The 20,314-nt window shown below is 34.7% G+C and overlaps 1 protein-coding gene across 17 annotated transcripts in view; it reads right to left on the bottom strand.

The window, feature by feature from the left end:
- Nucleotides 1-20,314, bottom strand: part of SOX6 (SRY-box 6) — a 375,776-nt gene that overhangs the window by 167,780 nt on the left and 187,682 nt on the right. For all 17 annotated transcript variants that reach the window (XM_017809700.1, XM_017809785.1, XM_017809710.1 and 14 more), the window contains one exon: nt 5,008-5,097. In XM_017809700.1, the coding sequence (XP_017665189.1) occupies nt 5,008-5,097 (90 nt within the window). The remainder of the gene's footprint in view (nt 1-5,007; nt 5,098-20,314) is intronic.

Genomic DNA, 20,314 nt, shown 5'->3' with positions numbered 1-20,314 from the left:
ATGTATATCACACAGACTTCAAAAGAAATAAAATACGTTTATAACTGAGAGCACAAAGGAGAGCTTTGAAATGTCTATAGCCATACAAAGTGACATAATTAAAAACCTCTGAGTGTCTCTGTGATATAAGACTTATATATATTTATTTATACATATTTATGAGGCAGACTGCTATATACCCTTGGACTTCATGAGAAAGAATTTTCAGCAATTATACTGAAAAATAATTACTGCAAATTCAGACTATAGTGTTGATCAGGGCTACAGAAAAACAGGTTTTATTTTCCTCAAAATGACCTTCACTTGGTTTGATATAGTGCATCAAGAAACACCTGAAAGCTTATCTGTGAAGACAAATTTTATAAAATAGAAGGAAAAAATAACATTTTAAAATTTTTCATAAACCATGCTTAAAAAACCAAATTATTCACTTGTAAAAAAGGAGAACATAAACTTTCTCAAGGATTCATTCATGCACAACTCTCTCCAAGACTATTCCAGAAATGGATAGTGTTAAATTACTAGATTCAAACAGTTGTGCCTCACTGTCCTCTTCCAGTCACTAATACACATCAAAAAATGCTCCTAGAAAGCACCTCTCTGAGTCTCCTCTGTTTCCTTATACGAGGGACAAATATCCTTTCCAAAATTGTTTATAGTATATCTTAGAAGGAGACTATCAAGTGGGTGAAGTTTCTTCACTTTGCTAAATTCAACATATCCTAGGAAACAGGAATGCTGCCTCCCACCTACCCAAATATTTTGAGTCCATTAAATGTGCACATGTCACACAAAACAGGAGATTTAGGCTCTTATTGATAAAGTAGCAAATATAAAAGGAGAAGGAATAAGCACAGGATTCCACATAATGGAAACAGCCTTCTGTATTGGATAAAGCTACGGACACCAATCACTCACCTCCCCAAAATAGAGTATACTGTACAAAGACAGCATGTGACATTCAAGTCACAATGCCTATAAATACAGATAGTTCCAGTTGTAAACACCACCAATGGAAGCCAGAGGACTAACCTGCAACACAGTAGCTGGTGACCCAGGAGTCACTCTTCTCTAAGGCTGCTAGACCAATTCTGACCCTTTCACGATAACATCATTGCTTAAGTTACTTAAAGACTGACCTTTCTTATTTGATCTTCAAAGACTCTGTGTGCTGAGAAAGACCATTGCGGGCTATTTCAGTAGGACAACTGCCTGATGCATGCAAGACTATGCTATTCCAGAGATTTATATTTGGAACAGAAACAGAAAACTTAAAACAGACTCTGTATAGTGATAAATGATGCTACTCTGCCTAGCTGTGGCTGCTGAAGAAAAACCAGATAACTAAGCAACAGAAATACATGCAGTGAGGGAGGGTGAGGACAGAACTCTGTGCACCCAAGTATCTGAAAATACAGAAAAGAGTCCTGCATCACTTTGTTTATTCAAATACATAATAACAACAATTAGAACAAAAAGTATTTCCTGATCCTAGTTTTTATAAAAAAAAGACCCAATACTGCAAAAGCTGGACGTAAGCCTAACAAACTGCTTGTATACCTTAAATAAATCTATTTGCATGTGCACCCTGGCAAATAGCACATAATCAAATTATTTGTATAGGCAGCTCTGGTTGTTTGTTTTTTTTTTCCAGGTGAGTAGGGCATTTAACTCAGCTCAACTGCTTCATAGATCTTTGAAAATTTGACCTATGAGTTTCATTTATAAACATATCAAATGAACAAGCAGACTTATTTAACCACTGGAATTTGGCTACAAAGCATTCTGCCAAATGCTCCTCAGAGTTTCATGAAACCTCCCTGAAGTCAATGGCTTGTTTGGCTGGAATTCAAGGAAGAATCTGGACCATTATCAATAACTGAAATCCTAATAAAGAAACTCAGAAAAAGCAGTTTTACAAGTGAAGCACACTATGCAAAAGTAATTGTGAACAGGAACAATCCCACACTGAGAAAAAACGAATTATTCACTGTTTGTTACTTTTGTATTGGCTTCTATTGTTTGAATTAATAGATATAGTTTATAATTATGTCTTGATTAACACTATTGTGTTCTAAATATAGAAGGTAAAGCAAGAAAATACCATTTTTATTTGTTTCTCTCAACCAATTATCTTTTCTTCTCGTCTGTGTGCTTCCCAAACATGAATAGAAACAGTTTGTGTCAGTGGTATTTTTTTTTTCTGCTTTCATCCTTTTTTCTGGCACTGATTCTTAGTGAGCTGCCTTCCCACAACCAAGATGCCAGTCTTTCACTGAAGGGGGAGAGCTGTAGTTGTGCAGACACAGAGGAAGAATATGTGCTCAGGTTATCCTTAGCAAGAACAACGCCTTCTCTCTAAAATAAACAACTCCCAGTAACAGTCAGTGCAAAGAGCAGTTCCTCACAGGACCACACCTTGCTTTCTTATAATCAAGATTTTTTTTCTCCTAATGAATTCATCCATTTATTTTTACTACATCGCTTCATGTCTTTAAGTTAGGTTCTCAGTAATATGAGCAGAAAGTCTGCAGAAAAGCCAAAAATATCAGCCAATTAAATAAAATTATTTAGAATCTAACAGAAATTAAGGAAAAATATATCTGCTCTCCCAGAGACAACAGATTTTCAAATGTAGTTTTTTCAGACCTCATCATGCCCTGCCGGTTACACAGCTGAAAATTCAATCAGCGCTATGGAAATGAACTTCATGATTTTGAAATCTACCACCTTGGACAATGAAAGAATTTATTTTAAAGTATGCTTCTTTGGTGAATTAAAAATTCTCTCTGGTTCCCCTACTTCATTTTGTTTCCTTCATGTAGTCTGGTTTTCATGCTGCCATGTACTTGATTGTTGATTTTTTTGGGCTTCCTTCTTTCTGAGATGATTTTTAAGGTACACAAATGCTGATATGAGCTAATACCCAACTATTAGGTAAATAGCAATTCTATCAGCTGGAGGTAACCAACCTGAGGACAGCAGTAAGGCCATGAATTTGGGAAACCAAAGGGAATGAGTTCAACTTCAGACCTGCCACTACTCCTGCTATGTAACTGTGCATCTAGTTTTCTTCTTGTACAAAATGACACCAATGTCTTTGGCAAGAGTTTTGAAGTGTAAAGCACAACACAAGAGCAACCATCCTTTATCTTCCACGTTGGTGCTATTTTGCAAAAAGTTTACATGCAGTTGCAGCAGCAAAGATTCATTATTGCATCTTGCTGGAAGCCAGCTAATAGCATAGATGAATACTGCAGACAGTGTGACCACTTAAGGACAGGTTACACAGGAAAAGAGCGGTAGAAACTAACTGAATGACTGTCAACCCATAAATCTGGTGAGCCTAATCTGATGATCCTTTTTATACAGCTAATAAGCTATTCCCTACCCAGAAAGGGTAGTTGAATGAGTTGAAAATTCTTCCAAATCTGAGTGAGAATGCTTTGTAGGTAGACGAGAAAAGGGTTAGAAGCAAGAACTCTACTCATTCACTCAGCAGAGATTACATATGCTAAGAAAAGAGGAGGAACAACATAAATCCAGAAAAAACAAAGTTTTTTTTCAGTAAATGAAAGCTCATTAAAAAGCTTTTTGTGCCATATAAAAGAATAAAGAACATTATTCTGCATTGTTAGAGATCCCACCTCTTTTAAATTTGATTCGCTAATAGCATTCAAGTAGTTTCTATTTAAAGACTAAGTAGCTATATTTTGCAATTAATGGACAATAATAATTGAACAAGCATTCAACATTTTTCACAGTATTAAGAGACAATATGGCTTTAAATAGAATGTGATTTCAAGACATAATTTTGGGGGATTTTATTACAGCCAATTTTAACATGTTCCTGTAAAACTGTATACTATGTTTCTGCCACTGACATTACTATAGGATTTCTTACTTGCTTAACATAAATGCATTATCCTAATTCTGCCAGAAAAATCAGGAGAATCCAAGAGATTTTTGATCCTGAAGGAACTAGTTACAACTTATTTATTAAAAAGGGCCAATCTTTTGTCTATTCGTATAATTAAAAAAAAATTTAAGAAAATTGTACTATCTTAAATTTCCCCGGTGGAAACTTGAAACCCTAAGAATCAATTTTCATCAAATAGAATCTTTTTTTAACAGTAAAGATTTATTAATATTATGAGCATAATTCTTTGTCTCCACACCTTATTTGCAATTTAATAAAATTATACAACTGAAGAGAAATGAATCTTAGGTACTTTGTGTATTCCTCAAACATGCCTTATGTTCCCTTCTTACAGCACAAAAACCCCACTTTTTAGATTTGTTGTTTAATCAATAACACCGAATTTCTTCTCACTAAGAAAATGCATGGAAAAATTGATGGGTTGGGAAAAACACTTCAAGTTTTCTACCTAATACTTAATTCTCAAGAGAATTCCACTTTTCCTAGCTTGGTAGGTTCAACAAATTGTGAAAATATTGGAACTTATTGTCCATATATACAATAAAACTTGCACTGGTTTCAGTAGGTCTCAAATTTCATCCAGAGCTGCTCTTTCTCTGCAGAAATGGAATTAATATAAACAAACACTAATTTTTTTTTGCCAGTTTTGAATGAAATATTTAGAACAGTAATCACACAACTACCCCCTTTTATAATCCGAAAGCAGTTTCTACATATAATTTATGCAACTGGGAAGAAGCAGTACCAAGTACTCATAACTCCATGTTTCTTCCTCTTCCTCTGCTCAGAGATATATAGCTCATGTCAATGAACTAATGTAACTAACCTGGTGTTTGTGATAACATCCTTGATACTGCCTATAACTGATTATGACATACTCTATTTTTTTGGCAGACTCATCCATCATTTTGAAGATAAACATTAGAAACCAGAGTGAGTTGACTAATAAGAGGAAGGCACCCTCTAGTTATGATAGCTATTTCTATTATTTTTTCTGAACTTTCAAAAATCTTCAATCCCCTTTTTAAAATATATGCAAACATTTAAAATTTGATCTAGTCAGATACCTTTAATTTCACCAAGGAGATCACTTGTGTTTAATTTTTCCATCTTCTCCTTCCAGTCTTTAGAAAGTAGCTTTTCCATACAGGATGAATCTATTTAAAAAAAAAAAAAAAAAAAGAAAGAAACAGAGTTATCAAATATATCCTCACATATCAGGAAAACAGGTGCCACCTTCATTTTAAAACTGTTCTTCCTGTACCAGTTGAATGATAGTTTAGAAGGGAAATGAACCTGCAGCCAAACAGAGTTCTTATTTAACTGCATTTTAAATCCGAAGTAATTCCCCTGAGGTTAATGGAGTTACTATGGATTTAACAAGGGTCTAATTGAAAGAAAAACCTAGTTGAGGATTTATGCATGCTAACTGCCAATTTACATGCATAGATTGCCAATGTATATATGAATTCTGTCTTTTTCATTTGAGAATGATTGTACACTTGAAATTATACATGAAGATTTAGTAGCTTTTTTTGGAAATTTGGCACACAGTGACATCTGAAACCCATTTTTATACCCATGTCAATGCAAAAGTTATTCATGTAATGTCTCCATGGAATTCATAAAAGCACTCTACATATTCGATGTTCACAGTATCAGGAATTTTCTCAGTACACTATAAACAACATGCAATGATTAGAAGAGAGGCTTTCGTAATATGAAGTTCAGAATACATTTCAAGTTGTTACCCCAATCTGGGAAGCCTTCTGTAGGCAAAACTGTCACTGAAGTCATTACACTTTGGAGAAAGTAGAAGAGGCCTTTGTAAGTTTTCTATGATCAGACCCCAATTCCACTACAAAATTTGATACTGAGGATAACAGACTTCAATAAATTCTAAAGTTTTTTTCAGTTCCTAAATTAAACTAACTGGCTCTGAAGCCTAAATCATACATAACCTTGCAGACATCTTACAGAAGGTGACTTTTAATATGGGAATTTTTATGAACGGAGCCTACAAGCCTACAAATTCTCCTGAAGGGAGCCTACAAGAAAGATGGAGAGAGACTATTTAAGAGAGCATATAGTGACAGGACAAGAGGTAATGGCTTCAAACAGAGAGTAGGTTTAGATTAGAATTAGGAAAAAATTCTTTACTGTGAGGGTGGTGAGGCACTGGAACAGGTTGCCCAGAGAAGTTGTGGGTGTCCCATCCCTAGGAGTGTTCAAGGCCAGGTTGGATGAAATGCAAAGCCATCTGGTCTAGTGGAAGGTGTCTCTGCCCATGGCAGGGGGATTGGAACGTTAAGGTCCCTTCCAAACCAGGCCATTCTATGATTCTGTGGTTGATGTTGTGTTACAGATTGTTATGACTTTAGGAACCACAATTCAGATTTATAAACAATTACCAAGCAAACTCTACAAACAATTGAACACTTATTTTTCCTTCCCAGTTAGCAATAACAGAATTTCTGTTGAACTTTGTGCCTTTACTTTCATCTGTAGAAAGACTCATCAACAATGTTTATGTTAAACTCCTTGGAAACCCTTAGGCTCAGTTTTGCAAGATATCAAAAACATTATCTGAATGTTCCCAAAGCAAAGCTTTGCAGAAAGCCTTCATTATAAGACTACACACCACTCTGGGTGGTGTTGAGCACATCACTCCTTAAGGCATACACTGGGAATAGCCACACACCTTCACTTGCTAGAAACTCTCACAGCAAGGTGCCACTTGTGTTAGGAGAAGAACAATTCATACAGTGCTTTCTAAATAGCTAATAAGATTCCAAATTTTGATAATTTTAGTACTGATCCCACTCCTGTCACTTAGGAATTAACATTAGGTTGTACAAGAAGGAAGAATTCAGTCTAACTTGTCTTCTGCTAAACTACTGGCAGATTAAGGTCAAATTGTGGCTCAAATTCCCGTGTCAGCAGTCTCAGCAGAAGCACTCACACAAGTGAAAGCAAAAGCAAAAAAGCCCAGATTTAAGAACGGCAGCACAGATCATTTCATTACAACGGGTAACAGTTTGTTCCACCTCAGAGGATTCCAAAAATACTCAGAGGGAGGAGAAGCATTCGAACAGGTCACAAAAGGAGGAGTTAAAGCTTTAGGGAGAAGTTTAAAGAAAAAAGAAGGTCATATGGCCAATCATATTTTAGGGTGCAAGTCATTTCAGCCTAAAAATTCACATTAGCATCGCTCATTTGAAATAAACAAACAAAAAAACCCAAACAAAACAAAAACCAGCTGAAAACAAACCAAACTGTAACTACCAAAAGATCAAAGATCAGGTTTTAATTGCAACACATTTTCACTGTGCAAGCCTCCATGGAAAGACAACGCAGCTCATAAATATTTTTTGAAGTAATATTTCAGCAGAAAAGCTAATTTATTTACTAATTATATCTTTCTGTGAAAGAGACAAAATTAAGGAGCTGTAAGTTGCAATAGGCAGTGTTAAAATACTTGTTATATAATAACAATTTACTTTTAACAATAACAGGCACTTATTACTTTTATGAGTTCTGGCCTGATAATAGGAGAATCAAGAAATAACCATCAATTACCAATAGAACATTATAATTTGTCCTTTTTTGTGATATCATGATTAGTTTAAAAAGACGTTTCTATGTTTCTCCCCTGCCAAAATTTCAGACCCCTCGTCCCTGAAAAAAAAAGATCTTTAGAGTTTTATTTTGATGTTTGCTATAAATTATGTATTCTACTGCTTTTACCTAAGATATTGTCCTCAATTCACACAAAGAAAAAACATTTCATTTAAAAAAGAAAAAAAAAAAGAGGTAACTAGCATATTACAGTAGTTGAGAAAATACTTTCCTCAAAAGCACTTGTTTTGTTTCTTCTCTTATCGTTCTTAAGAACACGCATGTAGTATTCTCATATTATGTAAGGAAAAAAAATACATTTCTGCAGACAGACTGAGAAAGAACTAGAATGAAAAACAGGTCTATTTGTGTGCCTTCTTTTTGATATAATCACATTTCAAGTTTGAATTTTTATCTCTATAAATGACTGAAAAATTCCTTAAGAATGAGTTCTTTTAACACCCTTATCTTATTTAAATTCTATATTCTAGATCTGACCACATAATTTATAGCTACTGTATTTTGTTTTTGGGAAGATTACAAAATGATTACACAATGAGCCTTTTAATAAACTTTTTCATAACATTGTAAAAATAGCTCTCTTGAAATCCTGTAAATTTTCAATTAGCATGTTTATTCTGCATAATTTTTTAGAATTTAAAATAATATGTGTCAAAGCTCTCTGGAGGTCTTCCACATTAGACACAAAACCAAATATAAAGGCTTATACTTGAAAGGCATGTCTCCCTTCAAGTTCTGTATTCTGTGTTCACAAACACATTTTGAAAAGGATTGTGAATCAGAAAGGGATTTTTCTTATTTCTATACTGAAAATTAATTTTTACAGACATATAAAATCTACAAAGATATCTTCTGACATCAGTAAAATGTCTTCATCCATATTGATTCATTTTCTGATTTGATTCAATATAGAAACAAAACATCGACTTGGAATCCAGCACTGAACATTGAAGAAAGAAGCCCAAATTCACATCTGCACTGCATCACTCTCCCTGCACCGAGGCTCTGCTTCAGCACTATTCCAAAACCTTGTGGATCCTGACATTTTCAAAATTCAGGGGTATTCTTGCTAAAGACAATTATAAAGAAGCAATGAAAGAAATTAGCATTTATACATTTTTAGCTCTTCTCACTGACTTTATAAACCACAGTTATGCTTATGGCACAAAATAGCATATTTTCTACTGGCACATGTAAGATCAAACTCATGAAGTTGCGCTGGAGCAATTTATTTTATGAAAAACACACAGCTTCTCATCCTTTATATTCTCTTGTGAACTAGAAAAAAAATTTCTTTCAAGGACAGCAAACAGGTTAAGTATAATTATGATGACTAAATTAAATCATTGAGTATTATTTAATATCACGGTTTGTTACATACTTAGTTAGCAATTTTAATTGTAAACTAAAGGAGTTTAAAGTACTGTGAGAATCTTGTTAGACATGACAGTTTTGAAAAGGTGAAGAGAAGAGGATGTTAAAAGATATATAATCAGGGGGGAAAAAAAAAGCCAAGGGAAAAAAACCTAGGTGTTAGCTGAAAAGGATCTCTTCACAATGACAAAGCATCGATGAAAAGAATTAACATTTGTCCGTTGGGTAATCAATCAGTCATGGAATGGATGGAATCCAGCTCTTTGTTGCACGACTGGTGATGAAGAACGAGCGTGTTAGCTATCACAGCCAAGCTCTCAAGTTCTTCTGACTGAATGAAAGTCATCTTGTTTGAATCAAGAGTAGCTTTTGCCTCTTGTCTCATCCTTATTCTCCCCTTTTTTTCAGGGTTTTTTTTGTGTGTTTTTTTTTTCTTTTAATTTCACTTTTACACTCATCAACAAGTTACCAACCCTAGCTATATCTTACATGAATACTGTATGACCTTACAGTGGCCTGCACCTATCCTCATTGATTTTGGGGGGTTGTTCCTTTTTTTTCTTTTTAATTCACTGAAGTAGCCTCCTATTACTTTCTTTGAAATACAGACACAAAAAAAAAGACGTTCATGCCATGTGTGAGTTTTTGTTTTTTATGGTAAAGTCATACATAAAAGAAAACCTAAATGTGAGAGTGCAGCAGCAAAACTTCAAAGCACTGACTGTCAGACATTATTATTTCAAATCAGCTTTGACTTTTTGAGACTTAATAAAACACTATAGTACAGACTGGCATATTTATAACATCTATACCAGTGATCAACTGAACTGTCTTATTCTTTCTACTGTGCAGTGCCTTGTTATTTCTTTTATAATAAGCTTCCCTCAAAACATGTTTAACAATACTGCAAACTGATAATTATTAATGATATGAGTTCTAAAACATGACTTGTTTTGCATACAATTCTTTTTGAATGCATACATTACTTTGTGACAGAAGACAAAAGCACATTGATTTATTAATAATGATTGCAAATGCATGGCAAGTTCATAAGCAATAGAGAAATATAATTCAATCAAAGGTATAGAGGTATAGGTGACATATTTCTACATGCATCTGAACTGTTACATCTCAAGGAAAGAGGCACTGGAAAAGACAAGGGAGAGGATTTAGAAGAGAAATCAGGCATGCTGCAAGAGAAATTGTTCTAAAGCATGATCAGATCCTCAGCAGGAGGAAGATACAGTTCCTTTCTGCATTTTAGAAGAACGATAGTACAGACCTAGAGGCATCTTTGTCTCTATTTCAGGACTATAGTCTGTAGTTATATCCCATTATAATTCAGTAGATATTGCTAAACATAAAAAGATCTCATTTTTGCAGGGTTTGGGACTACCTAACACTATGCAAGTTCCTTCATCCCTAATGTTCTATATTCCCAAATCTACTCTCATTACATTTATTTGCCTTCAGCTCCAGGGGAGACAAAAGGTGTCCTTTGGATCAGCTTTTGTCAAATAAGTTCAAATGCCTCGTTCAAGTCTATATAAGAAAAACAGCACAAGTGGAATTAGCCTGTCAGCATCTATGAAACATTTGTTAGAGAAAAAGTATTGTGTGGGTTTGTTTTTTTTTCTTTGAAACAATGTTAAATGAGAGTATGAACTCCTTGTAACAGACATTGGCCTACCGCGCTGGATTCCTTCCACAGAAGAGCTGCTTTTTTCCCCCCAAACCAACTAAACTGCAAATAAGCATTAAAGTGACTACTATTTCTTGGTCTGCTTCATGTTGTACCTTTGCATATCTCACCACATGCTCCATGTGCAAATGGGGTTTTTTTTCAAGTGAGTGAAGCTAAGTACATGACATCTATAATAATAATACATCATTGATCTGAAAGAGGCATACTTGTTTCAATATTCTTCATGGGATACTAAATCCTCTTCAGAGTAGAAAAATCAAAATTAAATCAGTACTTTACAAATATTTCTGAATAAAAGTCAAGCAGAATTTAGATTTACTCTAGTCAATGTTTGTTACTTACAATTAAACTGAAACACCAGGTCCATCAGTGCTATTATTAGATCCATTCACAAAAATTGTGAATTATTCTGAAAACTAAGTATATTTTTTAAAATCTAGTGTTTTAATAAACTTGTGCTTGGACTTTTGATTAACTGATCCATCTCTGAGTACATGACAACAGCTTGCTTATGCATCTCTTGTGAGTTCACTGACAATCAGATTTCCTTGAGATAAAGAACCACCTAGTACAGAACTAGATCATAAAAATATTTCCTCATTTTCATGCTTCATACTGTGTATTTTAAAATTATATGCAAACTCTAACATTTCAGTATCAAAGGGAAAGGCAAAAGGTTAATTTAATTCACTTTGAAAGAACACAATTTTATAATCTTCTAACAATCCAAAATTAAATTAAGGACTTTATGTTTTCATTCACTATTTGAAAAATAAAATATAATTCAATCGTGACTATTAGAAACTTAACTGCTGGATGGAACTATCTATCCTGTTTTATTCCAAGGATGTAAAGTTTGTTACTAAAATAGATTTTTTTGTTGCCATAGTTACTTTTTTTTCTTCTTTCAAGCACAAATTATCCTTTTCTGTTTCAATAAAATTTAAATAAAAGAAAAGGAGACAGCAACAATACAAAACTAATCAAAAATCAGCCTGAAGGCTTAACACACATAGTTGCAATGTATTGCCACTGTCTCTTGTTCACAAGCAGCTTGGCTCCAATCTTGCTGTCAGTGGAGCGGCAGGTCAGGGGAATCTCATCTCATCCTTCTCAATTTCCATACTATTCTCATACTGTAATTAATTGTCGTGGTCTATCAGAAAATTAAAATATAAGGCATTTCAACATGTTGTTAGCCAGTGAACTTATCTCTCTGGCCAACTTTTCAAGAATTTCTTGATTTAATAAACTTTCAGAAAACAAGTTCTTGAAAAAACAAAAATGCAATCACAACTCAAAAATGAGCAAAGTGACATTTAGAACAGGAAGACAAGCTAATCCCTTTTGCTTTATTTATTGCAAAATACAAATAAAATCAAATCACTCCTAAATTCTATATCTTGCTTAGGATGTTAAGGAGACAAATAATCCTGGCCAGTCACTTACTCCCTCCTCTCATATTGACTCTTTCCTACCCAGGCAGTATTGTAAGAGAAAAAAAAAAAAAAGGGAAAAAAGTAAACACTGCAAACAAGCAAAAACAAACAAACAAGTAAAAAAGGCAAAGAATCCTTCCTAAATAGAATCATATGCAAAAGGCAGTCAGCTCACAGTAGATGTTTTCTTGCAAGAGCAATGATGGAAATGCAACTGAGATCTGACTACCTAACATACAGTTTTGTTTAGGACAGGGAACCAAGCAGATCTGCCAATTGCTGTACATTTTTTCACAGTGACAAGATTTCCACAATATGATAAAATTAGAACTGTAAGAGCTTGGAGAGCTCTCTTAACTTTTAATTAAAACTCTCCAAGCTCACTAAAAATAATTAGGCATTAAAATGTTCTGGTTTTCCTCTGAATTCATTTGCACTACTTGAATGGTCTAGATCTTGCATGAAACAACAGACATTCTAAACAGAAACACTGGAATTAAACTGGGGGTAATTTTCAGACCTGCTTTCTGTGATGTGGCTACTGGGAAAAACTGTAGAGTCTGAGCCTGTACCAATTCTGCCTAAAATGGCTTGCTTGAACAGGAATTCTCTAGTGCAAAGAGCAGAATTCTGCTCAATGCAAAACTCTAGATAAAAAGGAGTTTGAATTTCATGGAAAGAATAACCCAAGATACAGTTCTGACCTTTATTTTTATTTATTTATTAAAAAGCAGGACCTTTAACCTTGCAAATGTTTTTGTTCTCTTAAAATAACTCATACAATGCTATATGCCACACTATTTTTAGAAAAGCAACAAGAGAAAGCATGCTTTTCCCATACAGCAGGGCACTGATATAAACATCAACACAGATGCTCTGTGAGAGAGAGCTGGACTTCTCAAGCACTTGATCATTAAGGAATGCACCAACTGTTTTAGATAATCTTGTGCCAGCTCAAATTCTGCTCCACACTCCCCTTTGGGAGTGGCAAATCTTGTCCTGCTCCTAATTTTTCATTTTACTCACTCCTCCATTCTTTTTTTTCTCTTTTCCCCCTGGAACAGGGGAAAAAAGCATTGTGTGCCAAGCAATGCAAGACTAGAATCACTTCCCCAAACAGAGCAAAACTTTTAGACAATTAACCCTCCCCTCTTCTTTCAGATAAATTACTAAGTATAAAATGCAATCTGTTTCCTTTGTTTACTCAATATGAACAATTTGTAAATGACTCAAGGATAAAATTCAGAAAATGTTGTGCTAAATTAGAACCATTATAAACATGCTAATGACTGCTCAACTAAAACATGCAGGATCAGTGTGAAGAAATATATTTAGTTCCTGTGAAATAGAGTTGTATTGCCTCAGAACTATTTGGTCACTTAATTGTATATGATTACTTCAGGAAAATGTTAATTTCATGAACACTGCACTAGACAATACACTATGTATGTCAAAAGGAGCTTTCTCAAGTGTCAGTGTAATTGCTTGGATGCAATGTTTTGGCATATTAGTAGAAGAGAAATATCTTTTAAGTCTATCAAAATTACATGTACATTTCATTCCTCCACTTAAAATTTCCCTTCCATGATAAGCTATATTTTAATGTTAGATTGGCTGTATTCATTGAAGGCATTACCTTATTTACATTACAATCATAGTATACAGTATGTTGTACGAATACACGTATCCCCTAAGTATGTGTACCTCTATTTACTTCCCAAGTGAACATAGAATACTGGCAAGAGAAAACATCAGGCTTAACACAACAGCAATCAGGGATAGACAACTTGCTTGTAATCACTCGCCAAAAGATTATATAAACCGATATAAAAAAGGAGAACTACAGATTTATTTTCCTGTTTCTCACTATGCACACACTAGCAAAGTAACTAAATCTATAGGATTTGCAATATTTGTTGTTTTGCAAAAGGAGAAAGTTGTGCTAATGGAAGCAGAGCTCAATCTTCATTATTTTCTTTGCCTCCACATCTTCACATTTTTCTATATTGACCAGCTCTAGAAGATCTTTTTTTCATACCTCAGAGTGGAAAAGAATGACTGAGCCAAAAACTTAGCTAGAACTCACCAGCTTAGCTCCATCATAGCCTACTTAGTCTTAAAGAGATTTGAAATTTCTTCCAATATTTGGCCTAATTACTCTTTCTCATAATCTCATATGTCTGTACCTTGTTATAGTCCTTTTATAACCCTAAACAATTCACTCTCATCTTTTGCATCCACTCCTCTCAAACACTTCCAAACTGAAGTGACATTCTTCTCCTTATTCCTCAAACAAACTATTGAGAATTTAATCTTTAAATCTTTCTTTGTTAAACTTCTCTGAAAAAATCATGTATCATATGGTCTTTGGACATGGAGTGTCTTTCTTTTAAAAATTAATTTCCCTAGTAGCTCAAGAAGTTGCAGATGGCATGTCCACCTCTGCTCAGCTGCATTCTAAACCCAGTCACCGAATTCATTTTATTAAAGACATGGGGGCAGATTTTCTTTCTCTTAACATTGCACAACTCTCCCAGATTCTTATATCAAGTTGAAAAAAGCAGAAGATCCCATCTCAACTTAAGAAATTATCTGGACACAAACAGATATTTGTGTTATTGAGTCTTCTCCTATCAAGTGCAATGCCAATTAATTATTGCATCTTTTAACAAGGTAGAAATTCTGTAAAATTAATATGAAAAGATCAGTCAAAGCTTTGAGGAGTAAAAGCATCTTAAACAAAAGGTAATACAAAACCACAATAGTGTGGAGGCTTCTTCACACCAGGTTAGTTTCAGGGAGCTGAGGGAATGGGAGTGAGGGGACTTCCTGAAAAGGAAGAAAAATCAGTTTCTATTAAACTGATTAATGTTCCTTGCAAAATTTGTGACACCAGATGATTTAGGAACAAAACATGAATGATTCAAAAGACATCTATTTTGTTCCCCAAATCATGTTCTACTCATTACCCTAATAATGCAGTAATAAACATCTGTTTAAAGATTTGAAGGCTTCTTAATATTGTGTATAAAAATCTTAACTCAGCTCTTACATAAAATATTCTGAAATTAAAACAATTGTATAACAAAAAGAATTTTTCATGAGAAATCCTTAAGCATTTTTGAATGTAAAAGTGTAATACAAAGAAAGCAAAATAATATGCTCTTGATTTGAAATGACTTCAAACGAGGATGCAAAGGAATGAAAACAATAGCTAGAATCTCCTCTCTATTACCATTTCTGAAGGTCTCTATGGCACATGATGCAGTCTCTTCCAGGACACTACAATACACTGACAAAATCAGTTCTGTAGCCCCTTTTTTATTAATAAAATTTTGACTTAAACAATCATATTCTATATAAATAAAAATACAGATCAAGTAAGACTTTCCTGAGCTAATTCCAACAAACAGAGCTTTAAAAAGTTTACAAACCTCACAAGGCATAGATTCATAGAATCATTTAGGTTGGAAAAGAACTCTAAGATCATGGCATCCAACCATTAACATAATACTGCCATGGGTATATATTTCAGGAATAATAGATGGCTTCTTACAAATCTTTGCAAAGATTTAAGAAAAGAAGGAACTAATATCTTCAAGAACAATTATATATATATACATGGACCAGAAAATTAGTCATCATTTTTTTCATATAAAAGAACATTATTAATTTTGTAAAGTCAATGAATGGAAAGATATGGAAGTCTTAGAATTACAGTTACTCAGGAAATTCTAATTCAGCCCCCCTGTACTTTATGATATATTCTCTAATTTTATTTTTTTTAATTAAAACAAAAATGTGCCAAATTTTTGTATGGGATTCTTGCTATATTCAGTACATGGGATCATCATAGACAAAGGCATAAACTGGAACTGCAGAGCAAATGAGGCTTTTGCCCATGCAGTCATTGTCTATATTTCATTGCAAAAGTTCAAAGAAACTAAATGAATGAGGGAGGGAACTGCAGAGGAGAAATGATGGGTCGCAGTTTCATTTTCTGGGAGCTCAATTTAAAAAAACTTGGGGTTTTATTTGAGGAACTGCTGAACATTCACAGCTGCAGCTGTGTCAATGTAAAGTCAATGTAAAGATTGAGGCTATAATATATATAACTATATATAAACTGCTGCACAAAGTTAGGTCCCCCGGAAAAGAGTCAGGGCCTAAACACCTCAAGCTGAACAACCAAGAAATCAATGATGTTTTTAAAGTCAAACTCTTAGTCCCACACCTGTGAAGCTGGCATACTGAGTACACTTTTTTCCCTCTTTACAAAAGTTTGGAGAAGATAATTTATTTGTAGCACATTTACAGAACATGCTGAAAATAACACTAGCCAATTTTGTAATATCCATGTCTTCAGAGCAGAGCTCAAATGACAAGCAATTAATAGGCATTAAGGCTTCAAACTGACCAGTAAGGACATAACAAGCTACTGGATAGTTTCACATTCTTGGAGGATCATCCTGTCAGTGAACTGGATGAATCAGAAATCTTTCTTGAGGAAAAAGTATTGCTTAATCATGTAAGAAAATCACCTACATTGACACAAAAATTGTTTTAATTTTAGTATATTTTAGGTTCTGTTGAGTAACTGAAGAAAACTTTCACCAGTTGGGAAGACATGGGGCAAAACGAAAAGTTTTAAACCTGTGCTTATATATACAGGTATATAAGCAGACTTCTATAAATTAGATTTAGTGGCCAGATTTGGAAACAATGGCAGTTTGAAGGGTATTGATCTTGCCTAATTAAAGACAGAGTGAACAGGAAATATTTCCTGTGCACTGCACTTCACCAACCAAAAGCGCTAGTGATAATAGAAGAGTGCATCTTGCACCCTGTCCTAGTGCAGCAAAACAGAATAAGCCTCTTTTGCTCTCCTGGCAGAACAGATCTTGACATCCCCCATGTACAGGCTGACAGACCTGTGTAGGTTCCCCTGTTTGCTTGGAGCAAGTGCTGTCACACTGCTGTGCACTAATGGACCCTGTGTTTCACAGTAGAAAATAATTTTTGCCACCAAAACTGGTGGAAAAATGAATCACCATAAGCATCTTCCCAAAATACGTAACACAGTAACACAACAAATATCAGAGCCAAGAACATGAAGGTCATTTGTAAACTTCTGAGAGATTTAATAATACTTAATCTGCTACACAAAACGTTAAAACATATTCAGTACAATTAAATCTTCATAGCTACATAGGAGAGTAACAACAGTAAGTTCATACTATTTGTTTCAAGTTATTCTTTATTTCCTATTCTGCTACTAAACAACCTTTCTTTTCCAGAATCTTCCTCACTACAAGCAAGAAACAGGCCATGGAGCTCAATTATGCCACAATCTTCACTACAAGTTGTATTTCAAGTAACAAAGATAATTTACACAATTTCCGTGTTAAACATTTAGCCTTCTTGCTTTTTTTTTCTTTAATCCAGACTCTGTAGTTATAACAGTTTAAATTTATGAGGTGAATTTTAGCTGCATAACTCCCCAGAAAATGTAACCATGCATGAAATTTTACACAGCTATTTTGAAATTGTAGCTTAATGTTGGTTTATGGTATATTTTTTACACCAATAAAAAAGAATCTAACACAGACTTATTTTTTAGATGTTGGGGTTTTTTTCATATTCAGGACCAAGAGAAAATTCCATGTTATCAGAATAAAAGATTACTCAAATATAAGTTCTCATTTATGATTCTAGAAGTATTCATTCCAAAGAAAAGGACAGGTAGGAAATATCTTTTTTTGAATACTAAATGACATAGTACATTGATAAATTATATTCACAGAATCACAGAATATTCACAGTTGGAAGAGACCCATGAAGATCATCAAAGTCCAACTCCTGGCTGTGCACAGGACAATCCCAAGAATCACACCATGTGCTGAGAGCATTGTTCAAATGCTTCTGGAACTCTGCCAGGCTTGGTGCTGTGACCACTTCCCTGGGGAGCATGTTCCAGCGCCCAACCACCCTCTGGGTGAAGATCTATTTCCTACTATCCAATCTAAACCTTCTCTGACAGAATTTCAGGCCCTTCCCTCGGGTTCTGTCGCTGGTCACCACAGAGAAGAGACCAGTGCCTGCCCCTCCTCTTGCCCTCACGAAGAAGTTGTAGACTGCTGTGAGGTCTAATATTGCCTTATTAATTTAAATATAATACCAAATTCAGCGCATGAATAACAGAAAAAGGTTTGTTTCCCTTTGCATTCAGTAATCACAGACTAATGTACTTCTTGCACTGGTACTCAAGGAAAAACAAAATTCACAAGAGCAACCATATATTTCTTAATTGTTATATTGTTTATACTTATACTTCCTTTTAGAGTTTCTTTATCAAGGGCACTGCATGATTTCTAAGTTTAGATCCTTTATATACAAAGGATATATGTATGGACTTCATACAGAAAAAGTAGCGTGGCCACAACTGTTTGAATGTGAAATGCAAAGGCTTGTTACTATCAAGCCAAAAGCAGAAGTTTGGGTTGCTGCCAGGTTCTCCACGTGCTCACAGTTTGGTCCACCGAATTTGTGTTTACATACATTAAAACTGACATCAATGCAACCCTTTGGTTGCATTTTCATTGTCTTTACTCCACATGAAAATTATCTTACTACGTTTTTTATCTTGACATTACCCACAAAACTTACTGTATTTAGACAACTGTACAATCTTTTTTGTCAACTAATCACTTCTTTAATCTCTGGGCTGCAAAGCTGCCTGAACCCTGCTCCCATATTTGCCCTTACACTATTAATATAATCATGAGCACTAGGAAAGCAGAATCTCAAACATCGCAAGTTACACGTCTCTGGTTCCTTAAGCTTTTTTTAAACACTTATTTATGGGCAAGGTATAATTTACACCACCTTATGTATGGCTGGGCAGGTGGCACACTGTGACTGCTGCTCCTTACATCAATATGCTAACGTCAATGTCAGCAGTGCCCACTTTTCCTCACCAATCAGATTTTCACCTGTTCTCTCTTATTACAAGATTTGACTGAGAGCACTCTGTGGCAAGGATTGTTGTTTGCCTTTACTACTGCTACATGTACAGCACCTAACGTACTTTCTGAGAGAGGCCCCTGCAAAAAATTACAATAAAACATCTGAATTACTTCTATTAAACTCAGAGACTCTTCAGAACTCAGAGGCCATGAAAAAACTAGAGGTTTTTAATGACAGAATGTTCTGATTTGGAAGGCATCCAAAAGGATCATCGAGTCCAGCTCTTACATGAAAGACCTACATGGGGATTGAAACCACAACCTTAGTGTTGTTAGCACCTAACCAGCTGAGCTAATCTCAGGGGTTTTGGTCCTTTCTCCTTTTCAAAGCTGTGCCTGTCATAAACTTACTCTCTGAACTGAAACAACTGCTCAGCCTAAGCAAGAGGTCCATGAACACTGAACCTCTGCCTGCACAAAGAGGTGAAGGCAGTATGCACAGGCATAGTTTTCCCAAGGCAAAGTGGACACTGCAGGTCTCAGAGCTGCTGGTACAGTCCAGGAATGCTGAAAGTCACAGGGAATTTTTTTCAATTCTACATTTCTCAAGATTCTCAAGTTCAGAAAGTTTCCGGTTCTAGGCAACTAAGAAGAAATGTGACAAAATCATGCATGTAGGAACAACAATTCCTTTCTGTGAGCTATCCCACATCCAGATATTTTCAGGAATTGTCCAAAAGCCTTTTAGCTGATAGGAAGTGAACTGTTCCCTTCTTCAGCAAAATGTAACTCCCTAATGAGTGTACTAGCCTATACCATGGTATAAACATGAACTTTGATACAAAGACAATAACATCTCTTTTCTTTTGAAAACTATTAACTGGACCTACTCAATACCTGAGACTACAGAAAATATGTTTAAGAATTTAAAAATTGCAGCATTCCATTACTTTTTGCAATTACTTACAGAAATAGTATTAAAATTTCCCCTTCATTTTTTTTTACTCTTTTTACACTAGTGAAATAATATGGATACTGACAAGAGACAGAGGCCCCAGTAGTAGAAACCTTATGCTTATTAAACAGATGAATAGAGTATAAGAACAAATATTGGCAACAAATGTAATAAGAAAACCATGATAATAATTTGCTGCAAAGCCATGCAGGAAACACCATGTTGGATCAGGCTGCTCAACAACTTCTCTCTAACAATGGCAACTTTTGCAAAGACTAAATTAAAAATTTTAATATC

Source organism: Lepidothrix coronata, unplaced genomic scaffold (genome assembly GCF_001604755.1).
Source record: "Lepidothrix coronata isolate B3197 unplaced genomic scaffold, Lepidothrix_coronata-1.0 Scaffold1, whole genome shotgun sequence".
NCBI lineage: Eukaryota > Metazoa > Chordata > Aves > Passeriformes > Pipridae > Lepidothrix > Lepidothrix coronata.
Note: the sequence above shows the minus strand (reverse complement) of the source record. Positions and strands in the feature narration are given on the sequence as shown.